General features: G+C 32.5%; 1 protein-coding gene across 1 annotated transcript in view; it reads right to left on the bottom strand.

Annotated features, from left to right (window-relative positions):
* Positions 1-1,845: 1,845 nt before the first annotated feature.
* LOC126886270 (diacylglycerol kinase eta) overlaps positions 1,846-24,794 on the bottom strand; it is a 144,577-nt gene continuing 121,628 nt past the window's right edge. Inside the window, exons 12-15 of the mRNA XM_050653140.1 lie at positions 24,404-24,591; positions 15,319-15,803; positions 10,114-10,419; positions 1,846-2,760 (exon numbers count right to left, since the gene is read on the bottom strand). Of these exons, the coding sequence (XP_050509097.1) occupies positions 2,467-2,760; positions 10,114-10,419; positions 15,319-15,803; positions 24,404-24,591 (1,273 nt within the window). The 3' untranslated portion in view covers positions 1,846-2,466. The remainder of the gene's footprint in view (positions 2,761-10,113; positions 10,420-15,318; positions 15,804-24,403; positions 24,592-24,794) is intronic.

Genomic DNA, 24,794 nt, shown 5'->3' with positions numbered 1-24,794 from the left:
TACCTGCTGATTTTATTAAAAACTGTAAACAATCTCTAACAGAACCTTTATTTCTGTTGTTTAATAAATCACTTAATGCCGGTCAATTTCCTGATAAATGGAATAATGCTTTTATTATTCCAATTCATAAATCCGGAAATAAAAGCAAAGTTGAAAATTACAGACCTATTTCTAAGTTAAATATTTTTAGTAAGGTATTTGAAAGTATAATTTCTGATTTTCTTTATTATGACGTAAAAACCTACTTAATATTGAACAACATGGCTTTATGAAAAAACGTTCAGTCGATACAAACTTATTCTTATACATTGAATACATACTTCAAAGTCTAAATGAGAGAAAAAGCGTTGATTCAGTTTATACTGATTTCAGTAAAGCTTTCGATAAAATCGATCATTCGATTCTTGTTTTGAAACTATCTGAAATCGGTATACATGGTAATTTATTAAGATGGTTTGACTCATACGTCAGAAATAGATCACAACAAGTAACTTTAGGAGCTTTTAAATCCAATGCTGTGATCACTACGTCAGGAGTGCCTCAGGGGTCCCATTTAGGTCCTTTATTTTTTAATTTATATGTTAATGATATTTCTGCCTGTTTTAAATTTGCTAAATTTATTATGTATGTCGACGATTTAAAAATATCACTGTATTTCATGTCCTAATCATAGAATTCAATTTCAAGAAGACTTAAACAATTTATCTGATTATTGTGTAAGAAATAACCTGTTTTTAAATGTTTCAAAATGTAATTATATACATTTTTCTCGCAGCAGCCCTGACTTAAACTATAATACATATGAAATTTCTAACTGTATATTGCATGCAGTAGAAAGCGTTAAGGATCTTGGTATACTTTTGGACCGTAAGCTACTCTTTGATCAACATATCTCTAATATTACTAGAAAAGCCAGTAAGCAGTTGGGCTTCATATATAGAACTTGTTTTGAGTTACAAAGCCCTTTTACCATTAGAACGTTATATATGGCATATGTCAATAGTATTTTAATGTTTGGTTCTATTATTTGGAATCCGCGTTATTCGGTATACATCTCTAAAGTAGAATCCATTCAAAATAAGTTTATTTCCTATTGTAAAATGAAATTTTATCCTGATAGTGATAGACAACGCATTCGCTCTAATTTAAAAATAATTTCTCTTGAGCATAGTAGACAAATTGTGGATGTCTTATTTGTTCACAAGGTCCTAAATAATAATGTAGATTGTATTGACCTTATAAATTTCCTGAAAATTCGTACTCCAAGCCACACTACTAGAAATAATTATACTTTTGTTACGGACCAAGCATGCACAAATTACTTTTTAAATTCACCTGCTCATAGAATGACAAATACTTATAATAAATTGTCTAGCGTTGTGGATATTGATATCTTCTTTCATAAAGCGGATATGATTAAAAAACTATTGAAGAATCACTTTCTTGAAACTTAGTCTTTTGGTGTATTCAGCCTTGTTATCGCTTATTTTCTCATTTTTTTTCTTCTCTTTTGTTCATACATATTATATCATTTTCTGTATTTATGTTCTAACTTCAATGAATATTTTTACTTTTAGTTTGTAGTTATATATCAGTTTGTAAAATTGTAAATGTATCTGAAATTCTGTAGTGGATACTTTTATGGGTTTGTCCTGTCTGTATCCCAAATAAAATAAAATAAAATAAAATAAAATAAAATAAAAAATAATCAAAGAAAATGATCAGAAGCTATCAATGTCAGATTGTTTTAGGAATTGTACGTTGACCAATAAATGATTCTTGGTCAACATACAATTACTAACAATCGGACATTGATAGCTTCTGATCATTTTCTTTGATTATGTAAAGTAATGAATATTATTCAAATCAGTTAGACCACTCTGGCTCTCCTGGCCTCATACACAATACTTATATTTATAGACGTATAAAACAGACGGTTTACGAAACACAGACATAATTCATCATATTCTAAGAGTTTTAAAATTGTCTTTAAAGTGTTGTATTTTGTATGGAATACGTTGCATTTTTTAATTTTTGTAGTAGGTATAACTTTTATTTTCATTAGGTTTTCTCCTATTCTTTGGTTATAATTTTAATTAAATAAACTCATCTTAAACATTCTTAAACCTTATTATCTTTCCAAAAAGTTTTTGTGACGATGGTAGATAAAAAGATTATTATTATACTATTATACTGGTTATTTAATGTTTATGCACCACATATATATTTTTATTTTTAGTTTATTATTATGTCAGATCCTTTGGCTGTAAAAATAATGAAAAAAAAAACAATTATTTAACTATCTTATGTTCATGTAGATAATTAACTGCTAGTGTAATATCAATTGTATTTTCTTATATTTAAACTAATTAATATCTTCGCATTGTTCTAAGTTGTAACATATTGTCCGACAACGTCGAGATCAGGGTAAAACATTAATCAGAAACTTACATGCTAAGTAGGTATTTATAAACCTTGTGTCAAATCCTTAATGGCTTGCAGTATTCTTTTGACGTGACCCACCTTTGTGACTCCCAAGTCCTTGAGATCCCGTCTGGCGAGGGTGAGTAGCTCACGACCGCGAATGTCATTTTTCTCGAAACTCTCCACGTATTCGGAAAGCTGTAACGTTTCCAACCACGTGGCCACTTCCTGGGTGCTCCAGGAGGCGACCTCCCGTTTTTGGGAGGATTGTTGTTGGGAAGACGCGGAACCTTTAGCTCGGAATTTGAGCCAAAATAGACCCTTTCGTTTATGTTCCTATAAATATATTTAGAATTAGGTGTTTGTAGAATTCTCCAATCTTCTAACTGAATAAAAGTAAATTATATTAAACAGAAACTATAGAAATGGAAACTATAGAAATCAAAAGAGGTGTTAGACAGGGTTGCGTGTTGTCCCCATTGCTATTCAATCTGTACAGCGAAGCTATTTTTAAGGAAGCAATATCAGGGGAAGAAGAGTGTATATCAATTAACGGAAAAATCTGAAACAACATAAGATTCGCAGACGACACTGCTATTTTTACACAGTCTAGAAGCACTGCAACGATTAGTAAATAGATTACATTATTTCGGTATAAAATACGGACTATAAATGAATGTTAAAAAAACCAAGTTCATGATTATTTCAACATAAAATAGGAAGGCTAGATGTCGAAGGAAATCAAGTAGAAAGAGTGAATAACTACAAATATCTGGGAACCTGAGTAAATGAAAATAATGACCAAAGTAAAGAAATCAAGACACGCATTGAAATTGCAAGAAAAGCATTTATAAAAATGAAAAAAATTTTTGTTAATCGAGACCTTCCTCTGGAACTGAGGATAAGAGCCTTAAGATGCTACGTGTTCTCGACTTTGTTATACAGGGTGTTTCATTGGGAAAGTAACATACGTTAACTGTAGAAAGAGGACACTTAGGCTGTCTCAAAAATACCATACTTAATGGGTCTTACTTCATTAATTACAAAGATACTGGGTGTATCTATTTTGCCATTTTTTATTTTGTTCATAACTTTTTAACCACACTATATTCATTTTATATTTGGCACACAAATATTATTTAAGGTGTACAATAAATTAATTTATTTAAAATTGTAAAACTCCAGGTCCGGACTAAAAAATATTGGACAAATGTTCCGACCCAAAAATAACACCCTGTACATTAAATTTTTTTAAAATAGATTTTACATTTGAAAAGAGGATGAAAAACTAAATTTAGTGGTATTCTTTGAATTTTCGGCAAAATTATTTTTTTGGTCAAATTTTGAATTTGAATTCTGAAATTATGTGAATTGCGAAAAATTGAAATAGAAAAAAAAAATTGAAATGCGAATTACAACTTGTTAAACACACTGTATATTTATTTTATATTCAATACCGAATATTATTTAAGGTGCCCAATCAATTAATTTATTGACAAGTATAAAAAATCCAGGGCCGGATTAAAAAATATTGGAAAAATGCTCCGACCCAAAAATACACCCTGTACATTAATTTTTTTTAAATGGATTTTGCATTTAAAAGGAGGATGAAAAACACATTTAGTGGTTTACTTTTAATTTTCGGCAAAATGATTTTTCTGGTAAAATTTTGAATTTGAATTCTGAAATAATTCTGAATGAAATAATGGTATTATAATACCATTATTTAATCTAAATTGGTAAAATGTTAACATTTCAGTTTTTTTATTATGGCGACAAATATTTCATAACAAATATTCACCTTTAATTAGTGAATAAATATTAAAGAGTCACAAAAAATACATAACTTTAATCAACGAACTATCTTAAAAATTAAAAAAAACAGAAAATTTTTTCTAAAAAATTACTTTTCCTCTTCATAAGGGTGGTGAAAAATCTGACGCCTGCAACTATAGACCTATTGCCTTACTGCCGGTACTCTCCAAAATTATTGAGAGACTCATTAAAACTCGACTTATGTCCTTTATCGTTGATAACATTTTATCACAAAATCAGTTCGGCTTTTTAACAAATAATTGTACCACTGATGCCATGTTTTCTGTTCTACATGAGGTTTACCAAGCACTAAACAATAATCTGTATAAGGTATCTGAAGGTAATATCGGCAAGTTAAGGTTTAGAATTTTTTTTTTGGATAGTGGGTCATATTAAAAAAGATGTCACAACTGGAGCTATTCAATCAACTACTTGAAATTACGTAGAATCCACTAAAATAATAACTTGGGTTTTTTATACATTTACTGGACAATTTAAAAAAAAAGTCATCTTTGACGATATTTCCAACCCTGGTTGGCAATATCGCCAACCTATTATTTCAAATGCAATACAGTCTAACAATTGAACAATATACTTCACAATGATAATACAGTTGCTGAAAAATAACAATAAGTAAGTATTTAAGAACAATATCTCATCGATTTCTCGGGTCGATTTCTCATACCTGCGTTAATCTATGGTTCAGTTGAACCGGGTTCACGGGTGATCTCCGGTTCTGTTTGGAATGCATTTCTCATTGCGCGTTCATGTCAGTGCTCGTTCTACAGCTTTCGAGAAATGCCAATAGATGGCAAAAGGTAAAAAACTGTCGCCATTTTGAACTACCTTTTTTATGCTGTTTTCGAATAAAGTTAAATTTAAGTATTTATAGTCAAATAGTCATTTTAATAATTATAAATAAATATTATAAAAACACAAATAATGTTATCGTTTATCGTTAGGCTTAATATAATAAAATAGGATATATTTATATTATGACAGCGTTTCGTGTTAATACAACGCATGCGTAGTCCATGAAATCATCTGAACTGAGTTCTGAAATCTTTGAACGGCCGAATTCCACCGTTCAAGCATCGTTCAAGTTTAAACTGCCATCGGTTGAACGGGAATTGAGAAAGACGATTTTGACTTTAAACTGACGTTTACTAGAAGTTCAGGTTAAACTGGAGTTGAACTCGATATGAGAAATTGGCCCTAAGATTTTTGTATCATAATCTAAAGTGGTTAGCATTATCTGAAAATGAAGTGTCATGATTTTCTTCATCTGATGTTTCCATCTCACTTAACTCTATCTATATCATCAGAATCACTGTTGCTTGTCGCTGACTCTACGGCAGAGCGCTTTTTAATTTTTCCAACCTTCGACGTATCGAGAAGGTTGCCAAGGCAACCTTCTCCAAGTAGGGATGGTAACGCAGGCGTTATTACCATCCATTGGACTTGGCGATATTACTGACATGTACCGGGTGTCCCAATAAGAATGGCTCTCGGCCATATCTCAGGAACCGTTTATAGTAGAGCTTTGAAATAAAAAATTTTATAACAAAAGTTGCCTCAGGAAAAGCCTGAAAATTATTTTCATAATTGTGGGTCCACCGCTAGAGGGCGTAATTGAATATCAAAAATAAAAAAATCTAAATTTTACAAAATTTTCCTAATGAAGGGGCACTGGAAATCCGATTATTGTATTCTTCATCAAATTCTGCGCATATTTGATTTAACAAGTTTAACTCTACCTTTGCAAATAAGAGGTGGGGGTGAGTGGGAACCTTGTTATGAAAAAATGGCTGTAAGTCCGGTTCTGCTAAATCAAATTTTGAAAACTGGGTCTTGTTGAAGACAGATTTTTTTCTTCAATGTAAGCGTGATAATTTTGAACCATCCTAATAAGTAATAAGCCAGCTGGGAGGCGTTATTTAATTTTTTTCAGAAATCTAGTTTTCTTTGGAAAATAATAAATACAAGTATGCATTTTTAATCATACTTTATAAAATTAGATTAAATTAGCAATAGAATAGCGAAAACCGCATGTCGATACCTTTTTTCTATCTCAAGATATCTCGAGAAACGTGTAAATTTTATACATAACTGTTACTATCACCGGTAAACTAAGTTAATGAAAACTAGTGTGCTGTGGAAAAAAACAAAATAACATTTCCCAGATGTCAACGTATAAAAATATAATTAATTAAAACAACAATATAAAGAGAAACAATACTATTAAAATTAAATATAACACAGAACAAAAAGAACTACTTAGTGACGACCTAAATATTCAAATTGTTGCCCATCATACACTACTCTAGAATACATTATCCAGAGAATACTAAACGCCATTCAAAGCATATCGAGAGCAGAAATTGAGACTGCTGTTCAATCTACTCTTGAAAGAGTAAATGTTTGCAACGAAAATGATGGGCAAAAATTTGAACGTTTATGTCATCACTAAATAGTTGTTTTTATTTCTTTGTAATAGGGCATTTCAACGCTTCTCATTTGTTTCGAGCGTCTGTCATATGCCGTACAATCCGTGTATAATATTAATATACGAGATATGAACGAGGCTCGAAACAAATGAGAAGCGTTGAAAAGACCTAATATACGTTGACAACTGGAAAATGTTTCTTTGTTGTTTCCATAGCACACTACTTTTAATGAATTATTTCGTTTACCGGTGACAGTAACAGTTATGTTTTTAAATTTACACGTTTTGTAAGATATCTCGAGATAGAAAAAAGGTATTAACATGCGGTTTTCGCTATTCTGTTGCCAATTTTGTCTAATTTTGTAATATGGTATTAAAAATGCATGTTTGTATTTAATGTTTTCCAAGGAACACTAGATTTCTGAAAAAAATTAAATATTTCCTTCTAGCTGGCATATTACTCAGTAAGTTGGTGCGAAATCATAACTTTTACATTGACGAAAAAGATCTATCTTCAACAAGACCAAGTTTGCAAAATTTGATTAAGCAGAACCGGACTCACAGCCAGTTTTTCATAACAAGGTTCCCACTCACCCCCACCTCTTATTTCCAAAGGTAGACCTAAACTTGTCAAATCAAATATGCGTAGAATTTTATGAAGAATACGAAGATCGGATTTCCAGTGCCCCTTCATTAGGAAAATTTTGTAAAATTTAGATTTTTTAATTTTTGATATTCAATTACGCCCTCTAGCGGTGGTCCCACAATTATAAAAATAATTTCCAGGCTTTTCCTGAGGCAACTTTTGTTATAAAATTTTTTATTTCAAAGCTCTACTATAAACGGTTCCTGAGATATGGCCGAGAGCCATTCTTATTGGGACACCCGGTACATAAATTGTTTGTAATTTGGTTTTCGAAGATAAGCAAACATCGAAAACTGATACTCAAGTGTCCTAAACACCGCTGGCGAATCTAAGATCATCGCAAATATGATCACGTGATTTAGAATACTATGAGGAACATATCCATGTTGCCATTTATTATTTAGCAAACGTACTTTCTGAGAAATCACGAGTTGGCGATATTACCAAGCTGGCCTTATTAACTGCACATACCTTACTGCCACTGTTTTCTGCGACTATGCCAAAGTAGTCCAGGGCGCATCTGTTTTGAGATGGACGTTGAGAGGTGACTCAAATTTTTTTGCAGAAATTGCTTGAAAATAACTCAAATAATAAGATTTGAGTTATCCTCCCACTCAAAATGGTCCGGAACATTGTTTAAATAATCAAAAGGTCAAAATATGAAGGAAAAATTCCATTTTTTATTGGTTTTTTGATTATAACTTTCAAACTATTCATTTCTGAGAAAAGTTGTATCGACGTAAAAGTTGCATAATTAAATTTTCTACAATATAGAATCGGTTTAAAATTTAAAAAATAGTCACCCTTGCTGCAAAATAGCAATAATTGCGAAAAAAACCATACAAAAACAAGTATTCGCATTTTAAGTTTTTCAACCATTTATGCCACACGTAGGACCTTCATATTTTACCCAGAAAAACTTTGTAATATAGTAAAACAACACTGTAAATTTCATTAATATCGGTTTAATAGATTTTGCAAAATAAATTTTGCAATCCAGCTTTCGCAAAAAGAATTCATTTTTTTTAAATGTTGCAGGACTGAAAATAAAGCAGATAGCAAGTTGCATTTTTTTTGCTTATAGAAGTGTACTGTACCTTTCATTTTCAATTATGCAAAATTAACGATTAATTACCACGGCGTCAGGAAATTTTTTAAATAAACTTTAATTTTTGGTGCTACGCGCAGGACAGCGGTGTTCGATTCACACAAGTTGATTTCCACCAAAATTTCTTCCAATCTTTATCTAATATATTATTTTCTTACTCTATATTTTCTAGTATTTTAATATCTTAATTCCACAAAAATCAAACTAATTTTATTATTGTTTGTAAAATATTGTTTAAACAATTGCATATGTTTAAAAATAATAAACTTTTATTCTCTAAGTTAAAATATATGAACAAATAAAGTTTTTGCTAAAAAAAGTGTTGTTTGAAAGGATAGAGTATGTGTTTTTATTTTGCAATTAACAAATTTATTTAGTTATATCGAAATGTAATAAAAATTAATATGTATCAATCATTATCAAAGGTCATTGGAATGCCCAATCAGAGCAAGCTATCCGCTGTCCTGCGCGTAGCACCAATAATTAATGTTTATTTAAAAAAATTCCTGACGCCGTGGTAGTTAATCAATTTTAGTTTTGTAAATTGCAAATAAAAGGTAAAGTACACTTCTATAAGAAAAAAAAATTAACTTGCTATCTGCTTTATTTTCAGTCCTGTAATATATTGAAAGAATGAATTTATTTTTGGGAAAGCTGGATTGCAAAATTTATTTTGCAAAATCTATTGAACTGATCTTAATGAAATTTACAGTATTATTTTACTGTATCATAAAGTTTTTCTGGGTGAAATATGAAGGTCCTAAGTGTAGCATAAATGGTTGAAAAACGTAAAATGCGAATACTTGTTTTTGTATGGTTTTTTCGCAATTATTGATATTTTGCAACAAGGGTGACTGTTTTTTAAATTTTTAACCAAATCTATATTTTAGGAAATTTAATTACGCAACTTTTATGTTAGTACAGCTTTTCTCGAAAATGAATACTTTTAAAGTTATAATCAAAAAACGAAGAAAAAAATCGAATTTTTCCTTAATTTTTTGACATTTTGATTATTTAAACAATGTTCCGGACTTTTTCGAGAGGGAGGATAACTCAAATATTATTATTTGAGTTATTTTCAAGCAATTTCTGCAAAAAAATTTGAGACACCTCTCAACGTCCAAATGTACTAATATTTTTACAGATGCGCCCTGGTCTAAAGCTTTTGATTGTGTAAATCACGACATCTTGATTACAAAACTAAATTTCTATGGGAATCGAGGTATTTCTTTAAATTGGTTCCAATCCTACTTGAATAATAGGAAACAACTAGTTAGAGCAAATGATAGTGACTCTAGTCTCAAAAACATTGTATGTGCCTTAAAAATTTTAAAGCACTAGTGCTTTAAAGTAGCATTTTTAACGCTCCTATGGAGTGCTAAAAATTGCATTTTTAACACGGTTGTAGAAAAATAAAAGTAAGTCACATTTTAATTTTTTTTACTTCGAGCTTTCGCTATTCACATAATTTCAGAATTCAAATTCAAAATTTTACCCGACAAATCATTTTGCCGAAAATTCAAAGTATACCACTGAATTTAGTTTTTCGTCTTCTTTTCAAATGCAAAATCCATTGTAAAAAAATTAATGCACAGGGTGTTTTTTTGAGTCGGAATATCAATATTACTACAAGCAACAAGTTTAAATAAAATTTATTATTAACGAAAAAATTACTTGATCTCCTTGAAGAGGCTGTAAGAATACCAAACTGCCCGAAGAAGTATCGTACATCACACATTTTCTCATTTCCAGTTCTGTATTCGCTAAACTAGCACTGAGTTTGTTTTCGAGATCTTCCCTTAATTTAAGCTTATCTCCTCTATCGTGTAGTAAACAACAACTCTCTTCGTACAAATGTTTGACAGCTGCTACTAATTTGGTGAATTCTTCTCGCAGCTGAGGTCCTTCAAGGATCTTACCCTTGGGGTGGATTTTCTCCAAGTTGGAATCGACGTGGTTAGCAAAAGAATAAAGGTCGATCTAAAAAATATAGTAATTATTATAAATACTATAACCTTAAAAAATAAGTAAGTATATAACTAATAATAAATTTAACCACAAGAGTTTTGCACCACCAAAAATGATGCTCATTTTCATAGTTGATTGTCTCGTCAACAAATTAATGAATTGCGCCAATTTTTTTTATTATTTTAGATTTTGCTTTGCTATTTACAGTTTTGGACAAAGGTTTAAAACTTTTTTGAGCTTATAGCGGGTGGAAGAAATGTTTTGCTTATGTTAAGTTTAAGACACTCTGCAAGGAGAACAAGGTACGAGAGTAGGTATAAATAAAAATCATGTTGCAGACTTATTCTTAGTCTTATATCTTTGTGAACCTTTTGTTTTCTGAATTTTTCTGATACCATTAAAACCAAAGATAACAGACGGGCTTCTTCTTTATTATGTCATCTTCATCACCATCATCATCATTCAACCTGGATCTATCCACTGCTGGATATAGGACTCCCTCAGTCTTTTCCAACTATTTCTGTTTTCTGTTTAAAAAACTGTTAGGCATCGCCTTGTTTTGTTTTCTGTTAAAAAAAAAACAAACGAACAGAAACCGAACTACTTTAACATGTATTTTAACCATAGACTTATTAACCGTAGACAAGGCATACTGAGCAAAAAAGCGTAACGCGGAAACAGTCGATCGGTGGTCTATCTATCTCTTTTAAACAAGCGATCCCGCGCATGTGACAGACAAATATGGCTAGACCACTCAATTCTCGATGCACAGAGCGGCCCAGACCTTGCCTAATCTACGAGTTATTATATCTATAATTTTAACTTAAATATTACTAAATTAATAATAAAAAATAACAGTTAACAAAACTTTAAAAACAAAAAGACACATAACGTAAACAGTTCTGATCAACACTTTGTCGAGTTATTTGTCGATCAGGTGAGCGGTATGCACAGCACAACATGAGAGAGGGGAGATTATTTAATGGAGGGTCAGTGATGTTTTGAAGTTGAATTTTCTTGACAGCAAGAACGGATTTGATGTCGTAACTGGGAAAAGCTCTTTTAGAAATTTTATTTCTTTGAATACGTTGTTCCTTTTGCACCTTATATAGGAAATAATTTCATCTTAATGCACAGTAAGGCAAGGCCTCCTCACGTGTCGCGAATCGTTAATCAATATTTAAGCGAAGTAAATATTCAGATATTGTATTGGCCCCCTCACAGTTCCGTCATCAATCCTATTGATCACTTATGAGATATTGTCGGTAGACAATTAACATTCCGTCAGCATCTTCCCTGCAAGATGTAGAAACTATGATTACTGCTATCTGCAACTCTATAGACCAAAATCAAATAGCCTGCTTAATATCAAGCATGCCTATGATATGAGACTGTTATAAGAATTAGAGGGAAACACCTGATATTAATTTACGTTATGTTTCTTGCTGATTTTAAAATTTTGTTAATTGTTGACATTTTTTATTGTTAATTTAGTATTGTTTCAGATAAAACATATTAAAGAGTAAAGCCGTTTCTTTTATTTGCTTTTGAAGATATCAGGGACATTAAAAAAATATAATGTTCACAAAATATGTGACTACAACATGATTTCGATGTATACCCATTTTTGTACCTTTTCCTCCCTACAAACATAATAATATTTCTGTTCCGTGGTGGTTAACGGAATCAACTAAATGAAATTAAAATAAATGTAAACACAACGAACTGCCAATAATATATTTATTTGTGTCGGTAAAATAGTGTGAATATTTCTCGAAAGAGGGTTTGTTATTCTTTGCAAGTGTGGTGGTGTATCTTCCCCGGGTGCCCGCTGTGACTATACTGACCTACAAACATTAGTTTTACATGTCTGTGGTTTTTAAAGAAGTGGAAGACTGATTTATTGACATGTGGAATTTTGTTTCCCATAAACTGAACAGACCATTAACATCTGGTGTTTTAAAAGCTGAGAAGGCATTTTACCTGAATACTGATATATTTCGTTTCTTAAAATTTAACAGGCCCTTCTATGCATATGGTTTGTGAATTTTAAATAGGCCGTATTATTTCATTTTGAAAATTTCATTAAAAATTAAAATTAGCAAAATAATAAGTGAACCGTGTCTCCACATTTATTTCTTTTCTTCCGCCCGGTACAAGCTCAACAAAAGAAGTTTGAGGAAACCTTTACCCAATAGTTTAAATACCAAAGAAAAAATCTAAAATAAAAAAATTAGCGGAATAATTTTTGGTGATGCAAAATTTTTGCGATTTTTATTAGTGTGACGTATTCCACATAGATATTTTCAATATTCCCGTTAAATTCGATTTTACGTGTTCGATTTGAATTTTAAGTTATATTGTTCGATGTTAAAAAACTACAGTACCTACACATTGCCACATACCTACCGACCTACGTGATCTTGTGCAAACAACAAAAATCATGTATTTTAGGGCGTAGGCGCAAAATTTCGCGCCAATGTGTACGTATTAATTTTTTTCGAATCCTGAGAAAACTAATAAGTATTTTTGAAAAATTTAAACGCAGAATAAAAGATTACATTATTACCGTTATTAATTACCATGATATAGCCATACGGCTCACACTCCCTCTGGGAAAATTGACTCATCCCAGATACCTAAGGTATCAAAAGGATTGAGCTCTGGTGGGACTCTTTCCGTGTTATCGAGCCCTTGGTAACTTGGTATGCAGGTGTATCTCTCAAAAATTTTCGTACACATCTGGCCGTTGCGAGTAGTACTGCTTTCTGCATGGTCTTATAAAGATGTTCATTAAAACCCAGCTTTTTTATGCTTTCGAGGAGGGTCTTCGGAATGACACCAGTAGTAGACATAATAATCGGTATTGTCTGGGTACTTTGCATTCTCCATTGTCTTCGTAGTTAAATCTCCAGATCTCTGTACTTGGCAATCTTTTCAGTAAATTTAGTACGTAGATTATTGTTGTTAGGAATCGCCACATCAGTAAGTGTTGTTTGTCTCGTTAATTTATTGACTAATACGAGATCTGGTCTATTATGTGCCACTGTTTGGTCTGTGAGCACAGTGCGGTCCCAGTATAGCTTATAGGTGTCATTCTCAAGCATACTCTCAGGAACGTATTAATAATATGGGAGATGGTCCGTTTGAAGAAGTCCCAGTTTGATAGCTATCTCTTGATGAAGGATCTTTCCGACTGAGTCATGCCGTTCCTTGTATTCAGTTGCAGCAAATGCCTGGCAGCCCCCGGTAATATGTTGGATGGTTTCTTGGGCTTGACATCCATATCGGCAGCTGTCGTTTTGAACCTGAGGGTCTTTGATGATATACTTCAGGTAATTTCTGGTTGGTATAACCTGATCCTGAATGGCCAGTAATGAACCTTCCGTTTCGGGGAACATCTTTCCTGATGTCAACCAGTAGTTCGACGCTATATTGTCGACATAATCTTGGCTGACCTCATTGGAATGTCGTCCGTGCAGAGGTTTACCCATCCAGGTGCGCATTTTTTCGTCCTTAGTGAGGTGGTTTATGCGCATTTCTGGTTCCCTCAGTTTGATCGGTGTTGTGTCATCTACTGCGCAGATAGCGCGATGTAGAGTAGATGTCTCAGCCTGCATCTGAAAATAAGTCCTTAAATTAGCAATTTGTTTATCTAATTGCTCACCTATATCCATAAGTCCTCTTCCTCCTAAATTCCGTGGTAATGTCGTTCTTTCTACTGCACTTTTAGGATGGTGTTTTGTGCCTTTGTGAGGTGTGTTCTTACTTTTCGCTGAAGATTTTCTATGTCCGTTTTTGTCCACTTAACAATGCCAAATGAATAGCTAGGCGCGGAACAAGCGTAGGTGTTTAGTGTCTTAAACAAATTTCTACTGTTAAGGTGTGGGCGAAGCAGTTGTTTTACCCTTCGTATAAACTCCGTAGTTATCTCAGTTTTCATTTGTTTATGGTCAATTTTCCGCACTTGCTTTACTCACAAGACATTTATACATAAGTATCGTTTTCACCCATCACCTCGATGTTCTGGCCATTTTGTATATCGAATCATCCGGGCTGTACTTTTCCTCTGACTATATTTAAAATACGGCACTTGTCTAGTCCGAAGTGCATATTAATATCATTAGAAAAAGATTCTACAGTTTTAGCATCTCATCGAGTTGGTTTAGAGTGGAAGCCATTAATTTCAAAGCATCCATATACAATAGTGATTAAGCTTCGCCAACACATTGTTGTTATTTTTGATGCTAAAACCTGCGTCTGTGGAGTTCAATAGCTGAGATAGTGGGTTCATAGCTACACAGCTAACGTAAAATATTAATATAATTAATTACTATTATTAATTATATTAATATTTTACGGACCAACAATAAGTAGGATTTTTTCGAAAAATTATTTTTGATTACATATTTTCACGGCCACCTAATAAAATTTCACTTAACTTTTGTTGCAATTAATGTTTGGCTTAAAGAATCACAAATCTCACAAATTAAAGCATTTAAGTATAGAAAATGCTTAAGAAATAAAAGAGTACCATAAAATATCATTTCATTAGAATACTAAAATACAGGGTGTTCCATTTAAGAAAACCCAGAAAATACTCATTCCTAGTTTCGACCAACCCTGTATACTAAAATTAAAAGTTTCGCTATATTAATAATTTTTACAAATATAGTACTATATTAAAAATCGTTTTACCTAAATAACTTTTTTCTTATCTCTTACGACACACGAGTAATTGGACTTTCTCGCACTAATGCCCCACCCTGTATGTTATATTAGTGCTAGAGTAAGCGAATTTTGTGATACATGGTCTGCACATCAAATAACTTAATCTCAAAATTTAATTTAATTATAACGTAAACAGTTCACAACATAATGATATATATTGTATAATAATACTATACTTACTTCCAATTGATATCTTATAGCTAATATTTTTATCCATTTCGTAAGTGTCGTTACGCATTCAATAAAATTGATAAGTAAGTGATGTTCCTCCTCACTAAAGAGTAAATCGGGCTCAGCTTGATCTATCGGTTTTTCGACAAACGTAACTGTCAATTTTTCCTTTTCGATATGTTGAGTAGGTACAGCTCCACTAAACGAGTGTTGCCGGATTTTCTCGATATTGACACCCAAGAAAGACTTCTCGTGAGCCGGCATAGACTGTCTAGTAAGACTTGTACGCCCTTTGTCGTGTGATATCGATGGGCGAGGTTTGGCTCCTTGAGCTGATAAACTTTGCCGACGTTTTTCTTCCCAGCTTTTTAGTGAGTTTTCAAGAGAACGGTTTCTACATAGCATTTGCATTCGGTTTTTGTGGAGAATGCGAATGATGCCTGGAGGTTGGATCCAGGCCTCACCGTCCACTTGAATGGGAACACCTTCATCTCCTTAAAATAAAAAAGGACTGTAAATCCGTTGTCAACAATAAATGTTTTTTTATACAGGGTGTTCAGAAACTCTCCCGACAAACGTAAATTGGAGATAATAAGATAATTTTAAGACAACTTAACCCAATTCACCTAGTCCGAAATTGCTTCCTAAGGGCGATAGAGCTACAGTGAGTGATCATATTATTAGAGCCACTTAGTAAAATTCAATGTTTTAGAGGAAGGGTATATAATTGAGCTGTATCATATATTAATGGATTTGTTTCCATTTGGCTGTCTTGTTACACTTTATGAAAGTGCAATAAATAGTCTGACAATAGTGGCAACACGCATGTGTGGCAATGCGTGACTCAGATACCATTGTTTGTCAATGCTGCCCAGCCTAGCTTGCAACTCGTGTGCCTATTATTTTGTAATATTGGTGTTTAGAGTTATAATAAACTTTGCGAGTTTCCATTGCTCTGTAGTGCTATTCTGACAGGCCTATACTATTTTTTGTGAATTTAGTAAAAATTACGCGTTCGTTACACTAGTGGTACCAGAACATCATGGGAAATCCAAATACATCTCACCAAGGAAAATAGCAGAAATAAAAACTTTAATATTCAGTACAAATGTACAAATCACTCCAACAGAAACATAGCATCCATTTCTAAAGTTTCAAAGGCAACGTGGACCGTATAAAGAAAAAACTTACATACCATTATTAAACAAAAGTAAAATTTTCAGAGGTGGCTGTAATAATATGATCACCCACTGTATTTGAAGATGGCGTCTTGGAATTAGTTTTTCTTAAATATCTCCAGAACGCTTCTATTTAGAAAAACGAAAACTGGTAGACTTATTTATCTTACTGAGATAAATCATTTACATCAATTACGAATTTCTACTACCGGTCATAGGCGCCCTTTCTGGGTAGGGCAACTTAAGCATTTTTTATACTGGATTATTAAATTGTAAGGTATTCTAGTACTAAAAGACACTCTTGCTTTAAGTCGGCAGGATGCACCATTTTCTAGAAAGATCGATTTTTCTAGAAAATTTTTCGTTTGTTGAATTTGAAAAAAATTAAAAAAAAAACTATTTAGGAAAACGAAAACTGGAACGTTTATTTATCTTTCAGCGATAAATGTAATCTAAATTCTAGTACCGGTCATATGCGTCCGTTTTGGATAGGTTAACGGTTATTTTATCGCATAACTTCTTTTTCTTTAATTTTTAAGCATTTTTGACACTTGATGATTAAATTATTAGGCATTCTAGTACTAAAAGTTACTCTTGCTTTAAGTCGGTAAAATACACGGTTTTTTTTTTATAAAAATTTTTAATTTTTTTCAAATTCAATAAACTAAAAATTTTCAAATCGATTTTTCTAGAAAACGGTGCGTCCTACCACCTTAAAGCAAGAGTACCTTTTAGTACTAGAATACCTCACAATTATTCAGAGTCAAAAATGCTTAAAAGTTAAAGACAAAAAAGTTATGCGATAAAATACCAGTTGCCCTACCCAAAACGGGCGCTTATGACCGGTACTAGAAATTTGTAATTGATTGAATCGATTTGTCTCTGGAAGATAAATAAGCATACCAGTTTTAGGGTTTCTAAATAACAGTGTTCTGGAGATATTTAAGAAAAACTAATTTCAAGACGCTATCTTCAAAGAGCTCTAGCTCCCTCAGGAAGCATTTTCGGACTAGGTGAATTGCGTTAAATTGTCTGAAAATTATCTGAAGAATCTCCGGTCTTCGTTTGTCGGAAAAGTTTCTAAACACCCTGTATAATATAGAATGTTTTAGAAATACAGTTTAGTCCATGGTTCTTTACCCGCGCGTCATTCATACATGGCGAGATAAAACACATACTTTTCATCTAGCATCATAGTCTTCCACGCATGAAACTAAAGACAAGCTAGCTACCACCTGTTATTAAGTTAAGACACATGTTTTTTTATGAACGCTCTAGACTCAATACATCTTAAAGAGATAGGTACAAAAAAGACGGTTGGGGTTGTTTTCAGATTTCAAGTACCATTTGTGACTTTTCTGGTTTGTTTATTTGTGGCTGTTAGTTTGTTGGATTTTTTGCTGTTCTTTTGTTCTGTTTTTGCATTTAGTAGTTATTTATATTACACAGACAGTTGCTTTCACGACTACTTTTATATTGGAGTTTGGAATTTTATGGTAAATGTATTTTATTTTTCCATTAATTTACATACAAAGTTAACCTTATTAACATAGTTAAGGAATGGTTTTGCTTAAATTTCCGCAAAAGTGAAAGAAATGACAATAAGAAAATATTTTATTTAGCTTTTTTAGATTATGCCTGGAAAAGCTCTTGCCTCACAAGCACAATAACTCGCTGTAAATTTAATTAAGTAATTTTACAGCAAAACTTACCATTGACATTCTATTTATTTGATTACGTCAAATTTTATATTTTATAATATAACCCGTGATCGGAGCAGTAGCCACTTTCTGTCACTTGCTGTTGCGTTTAGTAAATTTCCGACTTATTTCGTATGATTTAAATGATGAGGCACGGGTAAAGAACCGTGGACTCAACTGTATACATTGATATCAAGGTCTATATACGCTGTGAGCTCGTACGTAGAGGGGATATTTACAAATTCGCGAGCGCCAGTAGTGACAAGTCTGTAAACGTTTACCGGAAATTTGACATAAATGTCAAAGTGATTAATTTAAAATTAAAATTAAAAATATTAATTATAAAAAATATTAGTTGGTCAAAGCTGTGGTATATATTTTTACCTTAAAGATACTTACGTTTTAAATACTGAATTTAAGTTTTTTTAATGTTCCGTAATATGTAATTATAAATTAATTTATTAATCTTAGCGCCATCTACACGATAATTGTGAAAGTATCCGAAGTAAGAAATTCATAGTTTATCAATAGAACGTCAAAATGATTAGCAAAATCTTAAAAAAATCGATTACAATTTAATTATTATTTTTGCGTTGTAAATATTAAGTGATAACAATTAAATAATAAATTTAAAAATTACCGGTGAAAGTTGAATTAGTAATCCGCTAGGAGCGCCACCAGCGAAGCTCATAGCGTATACACTGATCTCAAATAATTTTTAGTTCGAGGAGTGACGGAAACAACTGAAGTTCATGTTTACGTATGTCCAAAAACGTCAGGAACAATCGATTTCAGACTATGTACAACTGCCGTCACTGAATGGTTTACACTTTCATTTTTTACATTTTAATACTCTGAAATCGCAGTGTCGTACGGATTTGCTAAATGTCAAAGTAATGGTCAAAAGTTTCCGCGCGTGTTGAAAAACAAAATATTAATTGAAATACTCATTATTTAATATAAAATAGATTTAAAATAAAATGGATATTTTTAACCCAGACTTCCTTATTTTCCTTATTAAGAATATAATCCATTTTATTCGAAAAACTTCTATAATTTCCATTTTGTTAAATAGATTTATTTTATTTTGTTCTTTTAATCATTTTTAAGCTTATCTAGGTCCCCTACTGGAATTGTCACTTTGACGTAAAATATGCGTTTATACGATGTAACATTTTAAAAATCGGCTACTAGATATGTAAAGGTGTAAACTATTCAATGGCCACAGCTGTACCGGGTGTCCCAATAAGAATGGCTCTCGGCCATATCTCAGGAACCGTTTATAGTACAACTTTGAGAAAAAAATATTTATAACAAAAGTTGCCTCGGGAAAAGCCTGGAAATTATTTTCATAATTATAGGTTCACCGCTAGAGGGCGTAATTGAATATCAAAAATTAAAAAATCAAAATTTTACAAAATTTGCCTAACAAAAGGGCACTGAAAATCCGATCATCGTATTCCTCATAAAATTCTGCGCATATTTAATTACACAAGCTTAAGTCTACCTTTGCAAATAAGAGGTGGGGGTGAGTGAGAACCTTGTTATGAAAAAATGGCTGTAAGTCTGGTTCTGCTAAATCGAATTTTGCAAACTTGGTCTTGTTGAAAACAGCTTTTTTTGTCAATGTAAGAGTTATAATTTCGAAACAGCCTGTTAAGTATTATGCCAGCTAGGAGGCGTTATTTAATTATTTTCAGAAATCTAGTTTTCTTTGGAAAATATTAAATACAAGCATGCATTTTTAATCCTGTATTACAAAATTAAATCAAATTAGCAACAGAATAGCGAAAACCGCATGTCGATACCTTTTTTCTATCCCGAGATATCTTAATAAACGTGTAAATTTTAAACATGACTGTTACTGTCACCGGTAAACGAAGTTAAGGAAAGGTAGTGTGCTGTGGAAAAAACAAAGAAACATTTTTTAGATGTCAACGTGTATTAATTAAAACAATAATAGGACTAACAACACTATAAAATATAACAAAGAAATAAAAACAACTACTTAGTGACGACTTAAATGTTCAAATTATGGCCCATAATTTTCGATGCAAGTATTTACTCTTTAAAAGTATATTGAACAGCAGTTTTAATTTCTGCTCTCGCAATGCTTTGCATGGCGTTTCCCAGTGGCGTGCTGGAACTTTTCGAGCGGCTCGGTGATTTTATAGAAAAGCGGCCTCCCATTCTTATTTTACCTTTTATTATCAGAATTTATTTTTATTTGTAACTTAATCGTATTGAAACAGCTTCTTGAATTTGAATTGATTTTTAATATTCTATACTAATTTATTGAGTTAATGTTATGTCCAACCTGTTCTCTGTGCTTCATGCAAATATTTCTATTATGCTAACAGCTAACCAGACATGATGCGTCACAAGGTAACAATAAGTTATGGACTGATTTTTGTTGTACCATAATATATGATTATATTTAATGACAAACTTTGAGTACTAGATGGCCCGCAGACCGTGTAAGTCCCGTGTATGTACATAGGTATATGTTTGAATTGAAGGAAATTGGAAAACCATAAAAATATACTTGTACCTATGTGTGAAAAATTTTTGAAGATATTCTTCTTTAGCGGCGAATCGATTGAGGGTAAAATTGTACATAAACCACGCGCCTGCGCACACTGACAATATGTAGTTCTGACAGTATGTAGTTCATTGCTAATATTTCAAGATAGGTATCTGTAACCGTGCAAATAAGTCATTAAAAGAATATATTAGTGGTTTTAGGAAATGTATTATTTATTATAATTCTTGTGTTTTTGGATTTGTGTTTCCCTGTAGTAAAATAATAAAATATGTAGGCATAACATTTTTACAGTTTGTCGCCGTGTTGTGTAATTATATCCGAAACTTACGTGTCAATTCAAGTGGCTCGATGGCGTAGTTGGCAGAGCGGTGGGACAGAGAACGGAAGCACACGGGAGGTCACGGGTTCAAATCCTGGACGATTCATACTTTTTTTTATTTTTCGTTATTTTAATAAAAAAAATTTGAAAGTGGTAGATAAGAAAGTTAGTTTAATTTTTAAATAAAATACAAATAACCTGTTAAGTATATTTACTTCGTTTAAATTACCTATATAATAGAAGAATATCTTCTTACGTGCGTACAAAGTACACACACATTCTTTTTTTTCATACTCTTTAGCAATCAAAACAAATAAGGTTCTATAAGCTAATTTGCTGCCTGCAGAGCAAAGGGCTCCTATTGGCTTGGAGAGGTCTTCTCAAGTGACAAAACCACTTTAACCGTTTTTTGGTCAGCTGGCCAGATTATTTTGAATCCCCATTGGCATAATGTTCTAATAGAGGTTGAAGTAGGGGGTTACTGTGTGATTCCGGTCCTTCATGGTGCTTAGTGTTATATTTAGTGATCATGTCCTGTATGAACGGGAGTCTTCATGAAGCGTTAGGTTTGATACACACCAAGGTGCATCAGTTATCATTCGCAGTATTTTTGATTCTTCTTTAAAATATGGCTGTATTTGACTTGCTCGTACACATCCTTAGAGTTAGATTCCGTACGTCCGGATAGGTTTTATGACAGCTTTGTAGACAAAGACTTTATTTTCTAGGGTCATTTTCGATTTCCTACCTACTTAAAAATATGTTCTTTCCAATTGAGTTTTGAGTCAAGATGTACTCCTAGGTATTTGGTGCGGAGGATTAAAGAAGTTGGATATTATTAAGTGAAACTGGGGGACACTGGTCTCTTCTCAAGGTAAAAGTCAATTGGACTGATTTTGTTTCATTAATTTTAATTTTCCACTTGTTTGACCATGTCTCGATTTCATTCAGTTGTACCTGTTGAATGTTAGATGCTATAATTGTATTTTCATTATTGCTATTGTTAGATGCTTTCATTATTGTAGGGTAGATCTTCTGTGTATAGCAGGTATAAATTTGCTCCAAGAACACTGCATTGTGGGATACCAGATTTTATAGGAAAATTATTGGAATAACTTTCATTCACTCTTGTTAGGAATTCTCTCCTATTTAGATAGGATTTTAAGAGTTTCAGGTAGGTGATGGGAAGATATTTCTTGATTTTAAAAATCAGGCCTGTGTACCAAACCATGTCAAAGGCTTGACTAACATCTAGAAAGGCAGCTGTGCACGTGCCGTACGGTTTGCTTTCCACTGCAGAATTTATCGTGTGTACTATTCTATGAACCTGCTGTATCGTTGAATGTTTTTTTTTCGAAAGCCAAATTGGTGGTTGGGTATCTATTCATCCGTGTTGGGGTCTGAGTTCATTTTTTGTAACAGTAGTCTTTCAAGTATTTTGGATACGATTGGTAGTAGGCTTACTGGTTTGTATGATGAAACCTCGTTTAGATTTTTTCCTGTTTTTGGGATTAATATTACTTCAGCGGTTATAAAGAGCTTTGGCCACTAGTTTGAGCGTAGAATGGCATTGAAGATGAGAGTTATCAGTGTGATTGCTTTATCTGGTAGTTCCTTTATCATCTTGGGTGTTATTTTATCTAGCTCAGGAGCTTTTCTAATGTTTAAATATTGAATTTCTTGTTGCACCTCATTTTTGGTTGGTGGTCTATGTATGAAAATAAATATTATCTGTAACAATCATTAAGTCTTATTCATTTACTTAAACTGTTTTTACGATTAAAAAAAATTGATTATTTTTGAACTGTTTTGTTAATATCATTTGATTTTAAATGAAAAAAAAAATTGTTACATCTAAATTTTTTGAGAAAAAAACTTATTTGACCGGCCTCAAGAGGCCGCGGCCTCTCGGTGATTGCACCGATTTATTTATATGGCCAGCACGCCACTGGCGTTTCCTACTCTATGGATCATGCTTTCTCGTGTAGTGGGCCTAGCGGCAAAACAAGGTCTTTAACCCGCCCCTATAAATAAAAGTCTAAAACAGTTAAATCTGGTGTTCTCACTAGCCAAAAAATAGGCATCCACGTCCTATCCATCTATCAGCGAATGACTCATCTAAAAAATCCCTTACTACTCTGGAAAAATGCGCGGGACAACTATCGTGCTGAAACAACATGGAACTACAAACTGCTAGCGGTACATCTTCTAGAAGAAGAGGCAATTCATTCCTTAAAAAAATTAGATAGCGTTCAGCAATAATAGCATTATCGAAAAGAAAGGGTCCAGTTATCTGACTATTACCAGATTTAACTGTTTGGTGTGGGGATGGTTTGGTATTTCACTTTTATTTAGGTATGGGGACGGTTTTTTCAGCTAGGCCTACTCGAGAAAAAATGATCCAGAGAATATGAAACCCCATTCAAAGCATTTCGAGAGCAGAAATTAAGACTGCTGTTCAATCTACTCTTGAAACAGTAAATGCTTGAATCAAAAATGATGGGCAATAATTTGAACATTTAAGTCGTCACTAAGTAGTTGTTTTTATTTCTTTGTTATATTTTATAGTGTTGTTTGTCTAATTGTTGTTTTAATTAATTATATACGTTAAGAGCTGGAAAATGTTTCTTTGTTTTTTTTCACAGCACACCACCTTTCCGTTTACCGGTGACAGTAACGGTTACGTTTAAAATTTACACGTTTCTTAAGTTAATATCTCGAGACAGAAAAAAGGTATCGACATGCGGTTTTCGCTATTCTGTTGCTAATTTGTTTTAATTTTGTAATATAGGATTAAAAATGCTTACTTGTATTTAATATTTTCCAAAGAATACTAAATTTCTGAAAATAATTAAATAACGCCTCCTAGCTGGCATATTACTTAATAGGCTGTTTCTAAATTATAACTCTGACATTGACCAAAAAGAGCTGTTTTCAACAAGACCAAGTCTGCAAAATTCAATTTAGCAGAACCGGACTTACAGCCATTTTTTCATAACAAGGTTCCCACTCACCCCCACCTCTTATTTGCAAAGGTAGACTTAAACTTGTGAAATCAAATATGCGCAGAATTTTATGAAGAATACGATGATCGGATTTCCAGTGCCCTTTCATTTGGCAAATTTTGTAAAATTTTGATTGTTTAATTTTTGATGTTCAATTACGCCCTCTAGCGGTGAACCCACAATTATGAAAATAATTTCCAGGCTTTTCCCGAGGCAACTTATATATAACCGTATACCGAGCTGTACTATAAACAGTTCCTGAGATATGGCCGATAGCCATTCTTATTGGGACACCCGGTACATATATATTTATAATTAAAATATGATTAAAATGTTAACATACATACCTAAAATGTTAATTTGAATGCTTTGACACTGAGCTATTCGGTGATGCTGGAGATTTATTAGCCTTGAAGCTGCCATCTGTACCGACCCAAATACGGCAACAACTTCTAATATTTTATCATCGAAAGAAGGCGCCAAGAATATATCACCCTCTTTTGTACCTCCCCAAAAATTTATTCCTCCCATAAAACTAGAACAGAATAAATCACTTGTTATTTAATTATTAACTAATCAGTCAACTCGTATAAATCCATTAAAATTGATTATTTTTATTATTACTCTTTAAAATTTTAAATTCTCAAAAATGATCCGTTATCATTGGTCTACGTCTATGTTAATATAATATAGTTTAATATCTTTAATTGGAATTAACCACAATTTTATTTGAAAATA

This window comes from Diabrotica virgifera, chromosome 6, assembly GCF_917563875.1.
Source record: "Diabrotica virgifera virgifera chromosome 6, PGI_DIABVI_V3a".
NCBI classification, from domain to species: domain Eukaryota; kingdom Metazoa; phylum Arthropoda; class Insecta; order Coleoptera; family Chrysomelidae; genus Diabrotica; species Diabrotica virgifera.
This window is presented reverse-complemented; position numbering and strand designations above follow the sequence as displayed.